We start from the raw sequence: 20,470 nt of genomic DNA on the forward strand, positions 1-20,470 counted from the left end.
CCAGCACCGAGGCCAGCACCGAGGCCAGTATCGAGGCCAGCACCGAGGCCAGCACCGAGGCCAGCATCCAGCATCCAGGCCAGCATCTAGGCCAGCAGCTAGGTCAGCACCTAGGCTAGCACAAACTAAGTCACGTGACGTCACATATCTGATTGGTAGAGCATTTGGACACTAAGAAGTTCTGCCGGCAATAGATCACATGACATTAGAATTTGAGGCCCTCACCGAGCTACCTCATTTTTCGGGACCCATAAGAGAAGACCAAGGTCACGTGACACACATACGACCCCCTTATGATATGGGGTGCTTCGCTAACGCTCAGCAATAAAGACTTGACTATGTAGATGTACAAACCTTTCTCTGGCCATAGTGCTATGCAGATGATAAAGCAACAAGTCGGTGAAGTAAGGACATAACAACGCCTTTCGAGTGGTTCCAGTGGTCAAATTATGGTGTTGACACCAAAGCAGGTAGAATTACGGGCTTACGTTTCTGGTAGAACAAAATACGGGGGCTGCTACAGCCAGTACAAGGCAAAAGTTAAAAGAGAGAAAAATTATCTCGATACTTGAAAGATAAAAAAAAACGCCTGGCGCGCCGGCCGGATATCATAATCGCATGAAAGCATCAGTACAGTGCATATCGGGACTTGGCGGTCACTGTTTTTGCTGACCTAGTCTCTGCTTGCGCGCGAGCCTCCTGGCTCTCAACTCGGCGCGTCTCTCCATGAGCTCCTTGCGCCAGGACGATCCATCGCACGGGGCGTTGCGCTGACGTTCAAACTCAGCAATCTCTTCGTCCAGCTTGGCCTGCTTGGCGGCATGCTGCTTGGCCCTGAACTGACGAAGAGCCTCGGCGTCCTCGGCAGCCTCCCTCTCAAGTCGAAGGGCGTCCTCGTCGATCTTCTCCTGAACAGTAGCGATGGCGGCGTCCCCGGCACGGGCCTCGTTGCGCTCGATGCGCGCATTGCGGGTTCGGATTTCGTCAAGGGCGTCGGCAATTTGCATCTCGCGCTTGGAGTCGAGCATCTTGTCTTCGAGTTCAGCCATCTTGTCACGTTCCAGCTGCTCTTCCTTTGCGCCGTGCTCCCTCTCGAGTCGGTCGAGGGTCTGCTCCTCAGTCTCGTTGTTGTACTTCTCATCCGTCTCGTCGCGCCAAACCTCGAAGTTGCGCTTTGCGCCGCTCTCGCACTGATAATCGTTGTCTGATAATGGAATTAGTTTTTCTGGTGAAAAATCGAGGTGCTAGTGGCATGAGTTGCAAACTTACTCTTAGGATCAGTGCGGAAGGTGATCTCGCCGCTGCATCGAGTGCAACGAATATGGAATCGGTAAATTGGAATAGAAAGGTACCGCTCGTCCAAGGTCTGCTTGCGCGCGTTGAACTTGCGACCCTTCGGAATGAACTCGCCGCAGTGAGTACACTTCATCGAGAAGGGTGTCATGAGACGGCTCGCGGAGAGCTTCGACTCAGCTTTGCCATCCTTACGAGAGCGCTTGGACGAGCTCGCGATTGCCGAGGGATCGAAATCCGGGGGTAATACTTCGATAGGACCTTTCGCTCAGCCATACTGCTTTTTTGGGGGGTGGCGAAAGGAGGTTGTAAAGGTAGAGAGGGAGATGAGAACTCACTTGGTCTTTATCTTTATCCTTCATCTTCAACATCACGTGCCTAGAAGACCGATTGCGATAAAGGCGATAAGCGATAAGCGGACAAGTCGACAAGTCGACAAGTCGATAAGCCTCGGTCACGAGAGTCACATGCTCACATGCTCTAGTTAACCAAGTCTCCGTATAAGGAAGGTGCCAGGCAACGAAGTATCCATTTCCTCGTGCAAATTTGAACTAAGGCTACCTAGGTACGTACATATGTATGTATTGAACTGTGCAGAAGAATACATATGACTTGGATGCTTCAGGGCTTGTAGTCACGTGGCACCGAGATAAGAATTGGCCTATATACTCGTATATTAAATGGATATGTAGCCTTTCATTGAAGATGGAATGTTTCCTTAACCCACTATATTCCCCCCGGCCCACACAGTGTCAACTGGTAACCTACATATTGCCATGTGTAGAGAGAGAGAGTCCATTCGTATGTTGTACATCAATTCACAAGCACGCACGGGCCACTATTTGGTTCAAAAGTAGCCCTGGAGGGCAAGGAAGGACCCGCTCATGCGAAAGTTGCGACTCCCATTGCTTGGGTATCTCCGGATTCTAAACGGGAAGATCAATGCTCTCTTTCTAAATCCCCTTCCTTGAATTTCGTCTGTCGATATGGAAAGATTTCTACGCTCCTGGCGTCAGGACGCGTTAAACCGTGGTCAGCATGATTCCGCAATCTACATTGGGGACAAAGTCCTGGCGCTTACCAGTAAGGACTACAAGCATGATACACTCATCGGTACAAGCGATACTGACTTGCCGGTGAAGACAGTGACTCCGACGCGTTTTGGCTGGCTCAAGTACATTTTTCGAATAACAACTTCACGCGCGCCCTAGCCCTTCTCTCCCGCAAGGATCTCGTCTCTCGAAGCACAGCCTGCCGCTACCTTGCTGCACACTGCTACATAAAACAGAACCAATTCGAACAGGCTCTCTCCATTCTCGGTGAACACAACCCCACGGACCTCATCCGAAATAACCACACCCGGCGCAAGATCCAGCACCAAAGCCACGTAACACTGCGCAATGGGAAGAGCGCGACTCCACGCAGCGATCGAGCCGAGGAGCGAGAACGTGAGGATGCCAACAATGTACGGTTCGAAGCCGCCATGTGCTATTTACGGGGGCTTTGCTTCGCCAAGCAGAATGCATTTGATCGTGCCCGGGACTGTTACAAGGATGCCGTGCGGATTGACGTACAGTGTTTTGAAGCATTCGACCAGCTCATGAAGAACTCTTTAATGTCCCCGACGGAGGAATTGGAATTCCTGGAATCATTGGACTTTGATTCCATCTCATCTCCAGATCCCATGATGGCACAAGAGGCCGCCCACTTTACGAAGATGCTTTACACGACCCGTCTATCCAAATACTCCTCCCCTACCATACTCTCCGACGCCACTGAAACCCTATCCACCCATTATAATCTTGCAGAGAACCCCGATATCCTTTTATCCCGCGCCGAAGCTTTGTATACGCAGTGTCGGTTTGCAGAAGCTCTGGAATTGACGTCCTCTATCCTCTCCACCTCGCAATCAACCGACCTGTCCTCCCCGAATCCCAGCATCCCGGCACAGAACAATCTTGGACATGCTCCAGCCATTTATCCACTCCACTTGGCTTGTCTTTACGAGACCGGTGCCACGAATGCCCTATTCCTACTCTCCCACATGCTCGCGGATCATTCCCCGGAGGAACCTTACACATACCTAGCAATTGGAGTCTACTATCTGTCAGTATCGAAGGTGGCCGAGGCGCGGCGCTTCTTCTCGAAGGCATCACTGCTAGATCCACATTCGGCGCCGGCTTGGATTGGGTTCGCGCATACCTTTGCCGCAGAGGGCGAACATGACCAAGCTATCGCGGCGTATAGCACTGCTGCTCGACTTTTCCAGGGAAGCCATCTTCCCCAACTCTTCCTAGGAATGCAACATCTCGCCCTCAATAACATGTCTCTGGCGCACGAATATCTATGTGCCGCTCACGCTATGTCGACTGGAGCTGCCCCCGGCTCTGTGCCTTCCCTCCCGCCTAATCCCTCGGGGATCGTGTCCGCCGTCGGCGGGGACCCACTGGTCCTTAACGAGCTTGGGGTTGTCTTTTACCACCAGAATAATCTTAGCGACGCCATCGGGTTGTTTGGGCAAGCACTGGCTTTGGCTACTTCTCTCCACTGCGAACCCAGTGCCTGGGTGGCTACACGTGCGAACCTAGGTCATGCGTACCGTCGCATGGGCCGTCTGTCGGAGTCGCTTCGTGAATTTGACGAATGTCTCCGTGCGGGGGCAGGAGGGAGTAGCATGGGCTACTCACCATTTCTGGGTGGTGGGGCGGGCGGCTCAGCGGCGATCGCTACCGCATCTGGGGTTGGGGGCTACGAAGATCGGGGTCTGATCGGTTCCCTTCATACATCTCGTGGCCTTGTATTACTGGAGCTGGGAAGAACCACGGACGCGGTGACTGCCCTGCATGAGGCTGTGCGTGTACTGGGAGCGAGTGGCGGGGGCGATGCAGCCGGGGGTGCGGGCGTGGCCGGTACATTACTTTCTCGTGCACTCGAACTCTGGGCCATGGAGGGGCGACAAAAGGACCGCACGACTTTCGAGGAGAGTATGCGAGAAGCTAGTGCAGCCTCCTCCAAGCGCCGGGGATCTACTCGATCTCGTGAACACAAGGGCAAAGAACGAGTTCTCCCAGAAGAGATGTCTCGACGACGTGGACGTCAGGAGCCCGTTGTGGAAGGATGGACGGAGGAGGTGGTCCAGGTCTCCACGCCCGCGGCCGAAGATGAAAAGGTTGAAATGGATCTTGACGACGAAGCTGACGGGCTTTTGCGCCGAGCCCTCGGCCGTGTGCGACATAGCCGACAACGTCGACCAGCAATACCTGCTACCCCGGATATGGATGCCAATCAGACGCCTGCTCCATCCAATGGTCGCCGAGGAATAAGACATGGGCGGAGTCATTCTGGACAATGATGGGGCTTTTGGATCCTTTCCAGTTGATATTTTGCGTTATCTTCCATGCATTCCAGCGGGTGTTTCTGTTGGCAGGGAAAATTGGCTGTTGGGCAATTGGTTAATGCATACTAGACGATCAAGCAGACATTGTTAGAGACAATGCTTATACCTAGTATCTAGTCTGATGGACTGGAAATGATCAAAGTCCTCTCCTGATTTTTAGACTTTTTAGCCTACAAGACTAGTTTTTATAGTGTTTCTCGTCTATTAGATATTCAGGGCAAATGTAGATCCAAATATTAGGACATACGATGTCCTGAATGCCCTCTAAACCACCCACATGGCCCAAATATGATCAACAAGCTTTCCCCAGGGCCGAGGGCGGGAAGAAAAAAAAGGGTCCACGGGGATTTGGTGGCATTTGTCTTCTTGTCTTCTTTTCTCTTTACCTTCTCTTTTGCATCTCGGAGGATTGTTCCTGTCCAACCAATCTAATGATGTTAAACCAATCAAAAACCCTCAATAGAATGCCGTTTCAAAGCGACCAAGAAACCAAGAACCAAAAAGAAAAGAAAAAAAATGACAACACTCCACTGTTGAGGCTTAGGGGCGATCGTCCGAAGTTGCGCGTCCATAGTTGCGCATCACTGCCATTTTGGGCGGTGCTTGTTTCAGGCTTGATCGGCCCCCCTTCCTTTCTCTTTTTTTGACTCTTTGAAGACTCTTTATTCCTTTAAGACAACTCTTTATTCCTTTAAGACAACTCTATAGAGACATCCAACTCTCCAGATCATGCCGTGCCAGTCTGGATCTTTATCATGACAGCCTCCTTTCCGATTCGCCCGCGACGCGGCTTGTCGCTTCTGTGCGTCATAACCGCCTTTAGCTTCAGCGCCATCATCGTCATTTGGTTTGGCATGAACTCCGATCGAGAATACATTCACCCCATTCTCACTCAGTTAATCCCCGCCGGACACTGCGCATGTGAATCCTCCACTACCTTCCAATGCTCGACCTGCCTTACCTGCCCGGAACCCGGTCTACAAACAAACAGCCTACAAACAAACAGCTCCCCCCGCTTGGACCTTCCAATATACTCGTGACGGTGGCAATGAGACCCTCAACAAGAGCCAGTGTAAAGCTGCCTTCCCCGGTTTATTTGAGGATGTCGCGCGCGGTGGCAAATTTTGGTCTTCCCACGGTCGCTTATCGTCGGTAGAACTGGACGCTATCCCGATCCAACTTGGTATGGTGCGCGCATTCATCTCCAATGGCCAATTATACGTGGTCACGGCGCGCTCCAAGGGCGAGGACCACCGACGGAAAATCCTGGGGACATTGAGCTCAATCCACCGTGCGCTGGCCGCCGACCCGGAACGAGCTTCGAGACCCGACTTTGAATTTGTTTTCTCGGTGGAAGATAAGGTCGACGATGTGACTAACTCAGAATGGCCGGTCTGGGTCTTTTCCCGCACTCCCTCCGAGGAAGGGGTCTGGCTTATGCCGGATTTCAGTTTCTGGGCCTGGGACAACAGGAACAATTATATAGGGCCATATGACCAGGTCGTGGAACGAATCAAACACATGGATATTCCTTGGTCAGAGAAGACGCCACAGTTGGTCTGGCGGGGCAAGCCCAGTTTTGCGCCAAAATTGCGACGCGCGTTGATGGAGGCCGCTAGAGGCAAATCGTGGGGTGATGTCAAGCAGGTCGATTGGAACACGGGCTCCAACGTGCTGAAGATGGAAGATCATTGCCGTTATATGTTTATTGCGCATGTTGAAGGTGAGTCTGGCTTTTTTTCATTACGACTTGGGAGCATCCAGCTGACAACTACTTAGGTCGCTCTTACTCGGCTTCATTAAAATACCGACAGGCCTGCAATTCGGTCATCGTCGCACACAAACTCCAGTTCATCCAGCATCACCACTATCTGTTAATATCAGATGGCCCCAACCAAAACTACGTCGAAGTCGAGCGTGATTTCAGCGACTTATCCGAGAAGATAGAGCCCCTAGTCAGCAACACCGAAGCCGCTAGGCGCATCGCCAACAACAGCGTGACGACCTTCCGTGAGCGGTATCTGACCCCTGCCGCTGAAGCTTGCTACTGGCGGTCCCTGTTCGATGGCTACGCCGAAGTGTGGAATGGGACCGTCGAGCAGTGGTCTGAACGTAAAGGCCGCGAACGGGGGCTTCGATACGAATCATTCGTGCTTCTGGAGAGCGCGAAGATGTACGAATTTGAGGCTGTCATCACCGAACAATGGCAGGCTATATTGTAAAGGATACGCGACGAGGATACGGCAGACTACATACAATAATGTGTTAATACCTAACATCTTGTGAAGTCAGGATAGATCTGATTTCTTTTTATAGAAGGCGTTTTGGGCCACGTGACATCTGGTGGGTCACTTGTTTCCTTGGCATCACACCCGTTGTCTTGGCTTTATGGACTTTACGCAACAGTGCAATTCATTCGCTCGGCTTCGAGCTTTTCCAACACGAACGGTAGCTGTGTATGATGAAGACTATAGAGTCAAGTCAGGACTGAACGTCTCTTTGGCGGATTCGTCAACCTACCCGTTGATGAAAGCATTCAAGCCACTCCCACGCATGTCTGCCGTGAGACTCGCAGATATTCAAGCTATAGATCACCCGGGTTGACATCGTCCTGGATGTTCTGTTTACGGCTTTATGCCACATTAGGAGGTCATAGAACCAGGCGCTTCACTCCTACTTTCCCGGACGATAAACAACACAATAATTGCGGAGCGAAGCGAAGCAATATTAGAACATAAGCCTCCCCGAAGTCACGCGAGGGCGATTTCTAACGGCGAGGTCTCGAAAAATCGCTGTAGGATGTAATCGGCTGAGAATGGCAGAAAAGGCCTAACCGGCAGAAGAAAAAAAGGCAAACTACTACCAATCAGTCAAAAGATGCTGCTATAGACAGAAGTGACCAGAGCCGAGACGTCGATTTTTGAATCAAACATCAATTTTCACCTAGAAGCTTGGTGGGAAGCAATGAGCAAGTTGCGTCCTTCATGAAGGCGAAGGGACTCGAGCGCAAGCAGAGGCTAGGTCAGAAAAAAACAGTGACCGACCAGTGATTTGACCCGATATGCACCTTAACGGTGCTTTTATGCGACTACGATATCCGGCCGCAGTGCCAGGCGTTTGTTTTTTAGCTTTCAAGTATCGGGATAACTTTTCTCTCTTTTAACTTGTGCCTTGTACTGGCTCTAGCAGCCCCCGTATCTTGTTCTACCAGAAACGTAAGCCCGTAGTTCTACCTAGGTACTTGTCTTGCGAAATCAACAATTGAACCCACTGAGAAGGCGTTATCAGGTTACATGGAAATCGACAGAGCAATCAAATCGAACAATTGTTAACTAGTACCAGAGCTAATATTCCGATGTATCAAAGACATTGTAGAAGGTATTAAAACAGGAAGGAAATCGGTATCACAATCATAGTAACGTGAAAGCTGCGCACGCACCTCGCCGAAGCGCCCACGCTCAGAACAGAAAAAACAAACCCAGAGACGAAACCACCACTACAGAAAGCACAATAGCCATACGGGAAGCTCCCATCGCCAATTGGCAGGACAGAAACACGCAAACCGGCAACAAGAATTGCTCACAGATACGGCATCCACAATGCATCGCACGACGCCAGATGCTGGGGGTTGACTGCCTTCGAGATCAGATCGATAGTGGTCTGATTGGCAGGCAAGTTACCCTCCGGCGGGCTGGCAAGACTGACAGCACGGTTGACGATGATTTCACTGTTGTTGTAGACCAGGTCGCGGAGTTGTCCGGGGGCAAGACACCGCGGTGATGGGCCGTAGCCCAGAACATCATCTCGTCGCGCACGAAGACGCTGAGCTGTTGCTCTAGCTCGTGTCGCGGCTCCGTCAGGCAGCGGGCGATTGCCATCATAGCACAGGCGAACACACCCTCAGTCGCAATGGGACCCAGCAAGGTCTGAATGTTCGGTGTGAACCGGAAGGGGACTTGTTCAGGGTTGTAGAAGAACGCCTTGGCTGGGTTGATGGTGGGGATCAATTCGGCACCCCAGATATCGCCCGTTGAACGAGATATCATGATTTTGTTCGGGTATCGGTTGCCAATGTGCATGACGTAGGTCATGAACGCGATCGCTGCGTACTGGTATGCAAATTGACGACGGAAGAGCCAGAAGTCCGAGAAGTCCGGGTATGTCTGCTGGCAGTATTCCAACACCACGGTACTCGGGACCCATTTGTCTTGAATCGCGGTCAGGATTTCTGTGCGAAGGACCTGTTGTTGATCGGGCGTGCGCTGTGAATTGTTAGCTTTTGTCATGTGGAAGGTGTATGGAACACTTACGTTCTGCTTCGTCTCTGCCAACGATCGCATCTTGTCCATAGTGAAGAGCACTGGGTCATCCTTGTTGATGCCCTTGCGGCGGCAATAATCCTCATAGATTCCCTGCATGGAGATATACGAGGAATCATCGCGCACCAAGCGAATGTGCGGTGCTAGAGGAACCATCAAAGGCAGGTGGAAGTACAAGTTGCGGCGGCGACTCTCCTTGCGCTTCGCAAGCAACCCATTGAAAATCCTAAACAGCTGAAGAATACGTTCTTCACGCCTGCAGTGGCGGGCAGCGGGATGCTGAACAGCAAAGGCCTGCATACTGCCGTCGTGTCCGCGAATCTTCAAGCGGCGATGACAGACACCAATGCCTCGGATGAGGTCCACATCTGGAAGGAAGCGGTCGATGCGGACAAAGTCTTGGTTCTTATCCTTGTGGAGTAGGTACTGGCCGGGAACCTCGACCTCATCAAACTTGAGGAAGCGGAACTCACTCAAATGAGGTGAAGAGTTCTCAAGGAATGTGTGCTGCGATCTCCGGTCGAGCTTTTCCTCGAACTTGTCACGCCAGCGCCGCAACTTGTGGATGTACTCGTTCATGGTTGGCTTCTTGGTCACAAAGTCCGCCTCAAAAGACTTGCGAATGTGAGCTGGCAGGATTGTCTCCGCGAATCGAGTGATGTTGGCTTCTGTTGCGGCGGGCAACTTGAAGTCTTGGGCATAAGATCCAGGCATGCGACCCACGTAGGCCAGTCCATCGTTCAAGAGAGCAACAATGAGTCGGTAAGCATCCTCGTCAGGGGGACACTTGAAGTTCTTGTGGATCTGGTCAACCATTGTCTCCATAGACAGAGCAAGCAAGGGGAAGGCAGTCTTAAGCCCAGACATGATCTCGTCCGAGTACTCCCAGGGTTTCTTGAGAGGTTCCTTTTCGCCCTCCACAGGTGCAGCCTGGTTCTGCTGCGGTGTTCCAGTCTGACCTGGCACTTGCAGATGAGTTTGCTGCGCTTGGCCCGGAGTTTGGCCAGCCTGTGGGGATGCCTGCATAGGGTTTTGTGGCTGTGCGGGAGACTGGCTTGGTGCCTGAGCGGGATTCTGTGTAGCGGGAGAGTTCGCAGGCGGAACTGATGGGGAGGCATTGGTCGATGCAGCTGAAGCCTGCGCTTTCTGGGCAGGAGAACTATCAGCACCAGCAACAGGATTTGGCTTTGCGTTTGGCGAGGATCCCTGTTGTTGTTGTTGTTGTTGCTGCTGCTGCCTGGCCCGATTCAGCTTCTCCTGCTTCTGGTCATGCTGTTTCTTTATGCTCAGCATGTCTTCTCTGTTGGTGCGAAGCAAGAAGAATAGAGCCTGCGGGTACAACTTGGCAATTTTGACCAGAACAGCCTTGCAGAGGCGAGCCTCCCGGTGGGACAAGCTGGTGAGAAGTTGAGGGATGAAAGTGATCCAGTACCACACCGGGGTGTCTCCCTTGAAGTTTTCGAACGCACTCGCGATCTTTCCTTCGTCGTTGTCCAGGCTGAGAAGCCAGAGAATTCTGCTGAGCAATTTACGGGACTTGGCACTCTTGTAAAGACCAGCCGCCTCCAGGTAGCAACTAACAGCGTTGCTAGCCAGCTCGTAGTCAGTTGGGTCAGCCTTGAAACGCTGGTCACTGTACTGTCCCCATTCAGACCAGGCCTTAGCAAGGCGGAGATCATAGTAAAGAGCAACTCCAAACGCCTCGTTGGCCTCATTGACATGATCAAGTTTGGCAAGGAACATGCCCTTAAGTGTGTAGAATTCCGCCTTTTGCTGCGGCCCGAAGTAGTTGAGGTTGGTGTTGTTGATCACATCCAACCCGCTGTTCAGCTCCTTCGGATTCTGGTAGTGGCACTTCGCTTGCTCCCGAAGCTTCAGGAAGGCCTCTTGAATTTCAATGTTCGGAAGGGTATAGATACGGCTGAGTTGGTTGATGCAGACCTCTGGCATCTGGTGCTTTCGAGCTACATGGGCGAATCGGTTGATGATCCAGGCTGTTTCATGGTATCCGCGGTAGGCGTAAGAGTTGCTGGCCACATTATTCGTCTGCGGAGGCAAAAGACTGAGGTAGGTGCCGTTGATGAGCTGGAATATGTGTTGACGCCAGGTGACGAGATCCTGCCACGTGTTGATGTCGTCCCAGAGATTAGGCAAACGGTCTCTCCAGGTTCCGAGAAGCAGCTTGAGCTCGGCGGACTTGGTATCCAAGTTTCGTTCATTTGTCTGAGCCAAGCTGCTACAGATGTGGCTGGCATCATGCAGCTCAACCAAGAGTTGGAAATGCTGCAGGATGGGAATATGGGCGTTGGTGATACGCTTTGGCAGCTGAAGCCATTTGCGAATGGAGAGCTGGATGGACTCGTCGCAGACGCTGTTGAAGTCCTGGATATTGTCCTTCTTCGTGTGGTATTGGAGAAGGGCCATGAAGGCCTGGAAGAAGGTGCGTCTGGGTGTTGGAGCATCGGACACAGACTTGATCAATGACTCGAGCTGCTCGCGGTTACCCTCGCTCTGCCAGTTCTCGATGTTCCTCCAAGCAGCCTCTAATAAGAGATCGTTCAGGTTCTCATGCTTGGCGAAGTCGCTCAGGATCTCCCACTGCTGGAGCTTCTGGGCGCAGATTAGCCAGTGATCCTCCCATACAAAGTATTCGCCCTGTGAGAACGGCATGGCACCAGAACGGGCCTTGATTTGGGCGTTCTCGTACAGTTGTTGAGACTTGTCCCACATTCCTTGTTGCTCGTAGGAAAGCGCGGCATTGGTTTCAACGAACTTGCAACGACGGCGCCAGGTTCCATAAAAGAAGTCGTCCTCTTGGAGGCCTGCGTAGACCTCAACGAGGGCGTCAAGGTTGCTCTCACGTACGGTAGGCGTGTCAATGATGGGATTAATGGCGGTTTGTTCAAGGTAGGTCGCAGCAGTGTACCAGGCGTCGTACGTTCGGCTGAGGTATTTGACGACATGGGGAGGAATTTTGAACCGAGGACTAGCACGCACAGTTCCCTCCAGAAGGGCTTGCACGACATTGGGCCGCTTGTCCAGTTGTCTATGATGGTATTCACGAGTGAGCAATGTGACCATATCTTTTTCTAGATCAATGCAGTCTTTAGTAGACAGCGTGGACCAGAACAGAGGGAAGATGGTAGTCCACAGCTTGTAGGCAACATTCGCATCGGTGTGTTGAAGCTGGCACAAAGGCTCAATCAGATCTCGAACTCTGACGTCACCGACATCCGACATGAATCGTCTACGCTCTGCGACGAAAGTCTCCAGCTGGTTGTCGACCATGATATCGGCCTTCCTCGGATCTTTATCGCCGCTGCCGAAGAGGAATGAGACAGGGAACAGGGTGAAGTCTTCGGGGTGCAAGCGGGCAGTAGTGGTCATATCCACACATCCAAGAACCAAATGCGATGCTTGGGCCAGCCAGAAGGAGTCCGCAAGAGTATCCCAGTTCTGGCATGTGAGAACGTAACTGAGACGCGAGCTCGCAAGGCGAGTCAAACTGCGATCGAAGATTTGCATGAAGCGGTTGCGCATTTCAACATCTTGGGCTCTTGCACCAATCAGGAAAGCGTGCTCCAAGCGGACTGTCAATTCAGTCCGAGTGATCTTTGCGTCCTCATAAATTCGAATGACAAGATCCAGGAACTTCTTTAACATTGTCTGATCAGGTCGAGATTCGAAAAGTAGCATCTTGTGCAGAACAGCCGTCTTCTCCTTGAGGGTGGGCCAAGACTCGGTGGAATGGAAGATCCAAGACTCGGCCATGCCCAAAATCTTGCTGCACAGCTCGATATTTTGTGAACGCTCCACGATCTGTGCTAGAACGCTCAGGAATGGACGGCGTTGGTCGCCAAGATGAGACATTCTAACAGAGATAAGCTCAATAGTCTTGAGGATGAGGTCAACTCCAATCTCAAACTCTTGTTGATCGGTAGTGGGAGCCCCTTCAGCGGGCTTAGTACCGTTCGTCAGCTGGGCGCCATTCTGGGTTGAGGCAGCAACATGTTCCTTGGCAAGCTTTGTAGAGAATGCCTTCATCACTGCGGGAATGTGTGCATCAATCTCGGCGGGCTTTATCTTGGAGAGCGTCCACAAGATGTTCAGACTTGAGACGTAATTGCTAGCAGACAGCGTTTCAGTCGCAATGGCAGACAAATACGAGCCGAACTCTGAAGGCGTCCCCTCCGTGTCCATCGCATCCTCGTCATCAGGCTGTTCATCTGGAATGGCCTCGAGGACACGACGAACAGGTGGTGGCAACTTGTGCAAAACATCCATGTCGTCTTCTAGTCCATGTAGACAATCCTGAATCTCTGGGTTGTCTGACTTCAAGGGCTTCTCAAGGAGTTTCTGGATAGTAGGAAGACGAGCAGCAATCCACTCATTGGGTTTGGCCGCGATAAGCACCCTGACGACCTGCAGCGTGTTGACCATGTACGTGACTTTGTCCTCAACTTTATCACCCTTCTCACCCACTAGGATTGGCTCAGTTACCTTTTGGTAGAGGTCAATGTCTAGATCGCCCCAGTACTCGGGAGAAAGGAGGCTGCGAAGCAGGTTAATAGCCTTGTTGATCATTTCACCAGTGGGTACAGGGTTCTGCTGTTTTGTGGTCGGCTTTTGGCGAAGCTGCGCAGCTGGAACCAGGAAGCGTTCGGGGATTGTGGTGATGAACGTGATGAGGTACTTGATCAAGGATGCACGCAAATCATTAGACACAGTATAGTCCGATCGTTCGCGGCTACTGGGAGGACCAAGAGCGGGGGATGGCGATGGCTCTTGGGCTTCGTCCAGCTTGCGTTTCCTGGCAACTGGAGATTCAGATGTCCCATTGGCCAAGTGGCTGGCCTCGGCGTTCTGGGCCCGTTTTTCTTCCCAGTGCCAAATCAAGCTAATCAAGTTCAATGCGAGCTTCTTGCTGTCATTGGAAGTATTCGGTGGACCAGTGATCTTGACTAGGGATGGGACAATGAGAGGCACAAAGTGCTCCCTTGACTCGTAGAAAAGATCAGGCTGGCGAACCAAGAACTGGAAGATACTCATAACCTGCTGTAGGTTGGCAGTTTCCTCGGCCAGGATACGGCGGGGCCATTTAGCCCACAACGGGTACCGTGCCTCTGCTCCAGAGCTGCTGGTTGTTCGTGTAGGGAGAACAGGAGCCAGGACATCAAGAGCCTGCGTGACAAGCGCTCTGCCTTCATTCTGATGAGCCCGGAGCAATGCTACATAGACCTGAATCACAATCTTGAATGGGGTCTCATAGTGCGCAATGAAGTAACTGATCAAAACATAGGCACCGTATTTGTTGATGATATCCTCAAGTCGGATGTAGTTCCAGGCAAACTTAATGATGTCTTTGCGGGAATCTTGCACCGTTTGTGAATGATATTTGATCAACAAAGCAGACAGTTGTAGCAACTCCATGCGTGAGTGGTCGACGCCAGCTTGGTTAGACTCCTCGCTCAAATCAGCCAACTGCGGCTTCCACAAACGACTCTGGATAGACTCGGTCATGCTCTTATCCATCAATTTGGGCGTGTTTGGAGGGTTATTCCAAGTAGCCTGAACGTCCATGGCAAAGATCGGGTTGACCAGATGACGGAAGGCATAAGTCTTGGTCTTCTGCGGACAGCTCTTCTGACCATAGAGGTCGAGGCAGCGCATAATAACAGAGCGCCGGTAATCAATGGACTCATTCGAGATGATGCTCTTATAGATGAACTTGGGAAGCGCAAGGGTGCGTTTCAACTCATCGGCAGAGAGTCCATCGATCACTTCAAACAGGAAGTCAAGATCGTGGGTGGCCTCCGTCAAGTACATGGTGAAGATATCCATCAGTTGATCTTCAGCTTGCTCCACTCGGAGTCGCTCATCAGCCGGCAAACTGTCACCACGGAGCTTCCTCTCCAGGTCTCTGCCGGAATTGAGGAGCTTGTTTCTCATCTCTGCGTGCGAGACCAACCAGCGCTTGGTTGAACTGTAGGAACAGAGGGAGTGCGCGACGTAGACTCCGTTGATAGCAGCAGTGTTCTTGCCGTCACCAGCGTCTTGACCAAAGGCGGCAGTGGAGAACCCATCCGTGTCTGCGACGATCGCGTTCCGTAGTGCTTCACTTTCCGGGTCTGCCAGGATCTGTCCGAAGAATCGTCCAAATCGCTCATCCTTGAAGCGCGCAAAGAAGAATGCGAGACTCTCTTTGGGGTAGCGATTGAGATACTTCACGAGTGGCTTTCGGAATGGACTGTGCGAGGTTCTGCGAAGCTTCAGTTCAAGATCCAAGACCTTGTTGACGAGATGCTCCATAAAAGAAGTAGCCGCCGGTGGAAGCAGATGGAAGATATTGAAGATGGCAGCCACAATCTTCATGGCTGGGTTTTGTTCGACGAGGCTGAAAGAAACCTTCTGCAGTACCGCATCATCCGCGATGACCTTCATATGATCAAGCAGACGGGCACCGATTTCGACTTTGAAATAGTTGGTCAGAAGCGTCAAAAGACGAGCAAGACCATCCAAACCAGCAACACTGAGGCGCTTGGGATCCTGGAGGTTCATGAGAATAGGGCGTAGTCCATTCTGCAACAGATCCTTGGGAAGCTTGTTCGTTTGGGTGAGGACATCACGCAGACCCGCATTCGCGGCTTCAATTACCTCCTGTGACTTTGAGTAGAGTGACTTGAAGAAGACAGAAATTATGCGAGCCCTGCTCGTGTTCTGTGGTGTGTTTGCGAATTCGGAGAAGCTCATTGCCATAGATAGGAGGCGAAGACAAGCAACACGGAGGTTGACGATCATATCTGCAGTCTTAAACTCGTTGGGCTTGGACGCTAGAGATTCGTCATCGGCGTCAGCGAGGGCAAGAGATTCCAGCATTAAACGGTTCAGCGGTTCATTGAATGTGACAATATCGTTGTGCAGGCCGAGGCAGTACGTGATGGCATCGATGAAACCGATCTGTGTTGGGAAAGGCAGAGCACGCAGAGGTTTGTTGAAGATCGACTGCAAGAGACGATCTCTAACGGGAAGAATAAGCTCATGCACCTCGCAGCCAAGAACGTCCTTCAGGGTTGTGAAGCAACGACGAGCAGTCTCTCGGACATGTTTATTCATGTGCGCAAGCTCAAAGACGAAGAAGCCAGACAGCGCATGCAAGCGGCTCTTCTCGTTCTTCAGATCGTCTCTGGGAATGAGTTTGCCGCATCGTCGCAGCATCAAGGTCATTGTCTCTTGTGACTGAAGCCTCGTGGCAGCAGGGAGATCCGCAGGCGTGTCCTTGATAACATACATTAAAGCCCGACAAAACTCGACATGTCGCTCATAGAGCCATGTATCTCCCAAGTCCAGCTTGGTAGAGAGCAGGCTGATTCCTAGGCTGCCACCGGCTTTGGTGAACCATTCTTCACTGTAGCAGCTGTGGCAGAAGATGCGTCCCAGATGCACGAAGAACGGGAGTTTGGCTGCCTTCTCGGGTGATCCGAATATCACACTCGCTGCATCCTTCACGACCAACATTGCCTGCTCTGCTGCTTCTCGGACGCGCACATTATCGGATGACAAACACTCGACTAAAGCCTCAGCGAGAATTCGAGAATCGAGGTACACAGGGCCTTCCCCGTTTGCAACGTCAAAGGCTTTGCGACCGTGGCGGACTTGAGCCAAGGCCCGACCAACTTCTACAAGCGCAAAGTGCTTGCAAACATCCGCCACAAACGCGGTGGCGGTTTGCTCGAGCTCAGGGATAGTGATGGCAAAGATACAAGCCTTGATCAGTTTCTTCACTGTTGCTTCCTGCGCAATCTTCTTTGGAATAGAGGCCGACCTTTCTGACTTGTCAAGAATATCTGCCATAGCACCCGGCTTATTCTCGAAGAGATCATTGGCATGGAGTCTGATCGATGTTGCCAAGTCTTCGGGTATGTTGTCGTAACCAATTTGGAGCTTTAGGTGCGAGCTGAGCATGCGGTAGGCTTGCTGCTTGTAGTATATGTCCGAAGCTTTTCCGGAGTCCGTCTTGGGGACCTCCATGAGTTTACCCGCAGCGAGATCAATACCGATATCGACAGGGAAAGGCCGTTTCTCGTTCGGGCCAATCAACCTGATATCGAAGCTCGGGTTATCATCAGAAAACTGCTTGAACGACAATTCTGGCGGGTGGTTCAGGAACTTCCGATTCCGTCCGCCAAGTTTTCCCAGGATGCGCATGGTAGTGTGGGCGTGGAAGTGGTTGTAAGGAGATGGGCGCAGGTGATCCCAGAGTGCAGTCATCAGCTCGTCCATTATTGGGCCCATAATCGGATCGAGGTAGTCCGCCGTGAGGTTGTCCACGCAGAGTTCGAGAGTGCGCAAACCCTGACCGACAAGATCAGAGTCGGCACGCAAGGCGACCACGATTGGACGCATTAAATAGCTGAGATGAGGTAGAAGATGGCTAAGCCTAGCAGGGACGGTGAGGGTAAGTTCGACGTAGAGATCCCGTTCCTGTGGCTTGCGGGCTGCAAGTAATAGGTTGTTGAACGTTTCCAGGAGCATCTCTAGAAGCGGGAGGATCTCTTTGTACAGGAGCTCGAATCGGCCCCCACCAATGCTTCGGAAGAGAGACCTCAGAAGCAGGAAGTAGTTCATAGGCTCCTCGGCTGTGACTGAAAGCTCAATGCACTTGGTTACAATCTTCGTCACATGCGGGTGAAGTACCTGCTCATTTTGCACAGAGAACAGCGTCACGGCCATGAAGGAAAGCTTAAACATCCTGAGGAGTATCTTTGCCTTCGTCATGTCTGAGGTCCCGACCTCATCAATGCGCTCCATGAGGTACTGCAAGACCATACCAGAGAACGCGGGAGAAGTAGCCTCGCTAGCCAGGAAGAACTGAGGCAGGTGAAGGAGGGCCCCATGTTCAAACATGAGTTCGTGTAGGTACGGGATCTCGGAATGGAAGACTTCATGGAAGGTTGCGGTGTCAATGCAGTGGAAAACAGTACCGAAACTTTCCAGAAGCTCCTTTTCTTCACGGGACATTGGGGCAGTGTATTGGCTTGCAAGGAAGTCAAATGGAGATGCGTAGTTCATCTCAGGGGGAGACTGGTCTACCCCGTAGTAGCGGAATACACGAGCTCCCTCGTGGAAGAGCTTCTTGATTACACCGACCTCCTCTGCATTGTAACCGTACGAAACTTCCGACCAGTTGATGGGAACGCTGTTCGGGTCGATTTGAATGTCATCTGGGTTGCAATTCTTCAATTGGCGGAAGATGTTCTTTAATCCATTGATCAAGTTCCGGAAGAGGAAGATGTTATCCGAGACAGGGTCACCTCCACGATCACGCGGACTGGATGTCTTGATGGGAGAAGCCGAGAAAATGTCAATCTCATCCCAGTCCGGTGGCTGGTCCTTTTCAGCAAGGTAGTTTTCGGCGCATGGCTCGGTGTCCTGTCGGAAAACTTTGTACGCCCTGGAGACCTTGACAGCGTTCTTGAACTGGTGGTTCATCGATGCGAACTTGTCACCGATAGCATCCAAGATCATGATTAAGAAATACCGCGCCTCACGCTTGTCTTCTAGTTTGGAGATATTCTCTGCCATGTTCAAAAGAAGCTTTGCACTCATTGTCTGGAAACTCGTGCCAGGGAAATCGTCGTGAAGGTTTTTAGTGTAGACTTCAACCGTTCGGCGTATCTGGTCGCGACTTAGATGGTCACGAACATGGTGTATTAAATCAGCTAACATGCTGTAAGCCAATGGTCTCATCGTCTCATAGACAGTAAGGCCATCTCCGATGAGAGTGCGCTCGTCTAAAAGCTCGTCGATTTTCTCAAGGAAGATCTTCCGATAGTTGAAGTTGATTATGTGTCGAATGGCTACCAGCAACTCCTTCCTTGCACCTGACTTCTCTCGCGGACAATCTTGAAGGAGACGCACAACGACGGAAGGAAGCGTAGGAAGGAAGTCTTGTAGTTGATGGGCATAGAGACGCAATAGATATGCCAAGAAGCTCATCGTCTTCACCTGGGCCGTGATGAACTCTCCAAATGCAGCGCGATTTTTGATTTCCTTGCACACACCCGTAAATATTGTGCCTTGAGCCGCTGCTTCTGCGTGTGCCTTTTCTTGCGGCTTCGCCTGAAGCAGCAAAATGGTCTTGATGAGCGGTACGAACAGCTTGACGTTGGCTGGGACCGATGCCCGGTGTGTCTGGAAGATTGAAACAACGATAATCGGGCACTCTGCGAGGACCTTGAACGATTGCATGCCCTTGAGAAGAACATTGCTCGACTGCTGATCAGGTCCTAGATCTGACACTGAGGTGGCAGGCGAACTCGGTCGGGGGGATTGAAAGTTTTGTGCTGTTGCATTGGGCGTCGATGGCATTCCTGAGGGTGTGGCCTGGTTGGGGGTGTCAAAGGTATCCCGAACCACTTGCTCCATGGTCTGAAACATTTCCTGGATAAGCTCCAAGAAAGCCTGCACCTTGTGCGCGGTGGCCTTGGCTTGGTTCCTCTCCAAGTCCATGATTGTCTTCATACATAGCACCGCATTGTCTTCGTTCTCGATGCGCGCGAGTTCCATCAACAGGTCGACCATGTCGACGGCGTATGGCTCCACGTCAGGCGAGCCCATCGGTAATCGGTGCAGTGTTTCAAGGATGCAGTTCCGTAATTTCTAATGGATGACAGAGTGATTAGCCCATTATGCGCAACATTCACCCAGGGCAAGCTTGTGCCAAACTTTCTCACCTGGTCGTAAGACATGCTGAAGAAGACCGGGTCTCCCTTCAAAATAGTTTTGAACACCGGCCACAGCTTCGCTAGGAATATGGGATAGCTTGCCCCCGAGCATAGAGGCTCAATATTGTCTCGTAATTCGGTAGCGACATTGGCTCGGTGTTTGACATCTATTTAGATAGCAAGGTAGTTAGCGCAGGAACTGGCCAACAATTCTAGTGGGTGCAGATCTCGTCCACATACCCAGCTTCTCGTCGCCAAGCTTGTTGGCGTAGATATCTATGTTTCGCTCCATCACTTTGATCTGGCCCTTCTCAAGGGTTGGCGACTAAATGGAAAGAAACAGCAGGGACGGCCGGGCCAAGAGGCCGGCTGGTGAGAGCGTAGTGTGCGCAGTCTTCCCGGCGGGGAATTGTGGTCTCATATGTTGTGTTGTGGTGTCACGGAAGCTCTGTGGACTCGGTCGATATGCGAAAAGATCGGAGACGGTAGAACTTAAAACGAAGGAAACCATCAAGTCATTTGCTCTTCCGGGAAAACAAACTGTCTAGTCCATTGAAATAAATCAAGTCCGGACAGCAAATGAGTGAATCGAATTACCCCGCGGGGGAGGAGAGGCTGAAGGAGATGGGGAGAAAGTTGGGGACTGTATGCGGCGCGATATTCACGAGAGCAGAACAGAGGACGCGGGCTATCGCAAAGACCCCGAAAGAAACACTAGTCCGCATTTGGTAATTTCT

At 51.6% G+C, this 20,470-nt stretch overlaps 4 protein-coding genes across 4 annotated transcripts; 2 read left to right on the forward strand and 2 right to left on the reverse strand.

The window, feature by feature from the left end:
* Positions 1-656: 656 nt before the first annotated feature.
* N7489_001727 (uncharacterized protein) lies at positions 657-1,444 on the reverse strand (the record flags this gene model as incomplete). The annotated part of the gene is made up of 2 exons (XM_056707482.1): positions 657-1,204; positions 1,270-1,444. The coding sequence occupies 2 exons, from the start codon at positions 1,442-1,444 to the stop codon at positions 657-659; spliced, it is 723 nt and encodes a 240-aa protein (XP_056571784.1).
* Positions 1,445-2,279: 835 nt separating this feature from the next.
* Positions 2,280-4,645, forward strand: N7489_001728 (anaphase promoting complex subunit CDC16; the record flags this gene model as incomplete). The annotated part of the gene is made up of 2 exons (XM_056707483.1): positions 2,280-2,376; positions 2,436-4,645. The coding sequence occupies 2 exons, from the start codon at positions 2,280-2,282 to the stop codon at positions 4,643-4,645; spliced, it is 2,307 nt and encodes a 768-aa protein (XP_056571785.1).
* An 800-nt stretch (positions 4,646-5,445) lies between these two features.
* On the forward strand, positions 5,446-6,912 carry N7489_001729 (uncharacterized protein; the record flags this gene model as incomplete). The annotated part of the gene is given in 3 exon segments (XM_056707484.1): positions 5,446-5,665; positions 5,682-6,413; positions 6,470-6,912. The coding sequence occupies 3 exon segments, from the start codon at positions 5,446-5,448 to the stop codon at positions 6,910-6,912; spliced, it is 1,395 nt and encodes a 464-aa protein (XP_056571786.1).
* Positions 6,913-8,269: 1,357 nt separating this feature from the next.
* Positions 8,270-20,025, reverse strand: N7489_001730 (histone acetyltransferase TRA1; the record flags this gene model as incomplete). Its single annotated transcript, XM_056707485.1, has 5 exons — positions 8,270-8,517; positions 8,589-8,952; positions 9,001-19,668; positions 19,743-19,900; positions 19,974-20,025. 5 exons carry the CDS (start codon positions 20,023-20,025, stop codon positions 8,270-8,272), a joined length of 11,490 nt encoding a protein of 3,829 aa, XP_056571787.1.
* Between the last annotated feature and the right edge of the window lie 445 nt (positions 20,026-20,470).

This window comes from Penicillium chrysogenum (genome assembly GCF_028827035.1).
Source record: "Penicillium chrysogenum strain IBT 35668 chromosome Unknown utg000001l_segment0_segment0, whole genome shotgun sequence".
NCBI classification, from domain to species: Eukaryota; Fungi; Ascomycota; class Eurotiomycetes; order Eurotiales; family Aspergillaceae; genus Penicillium; species Penicillium chrysogenum.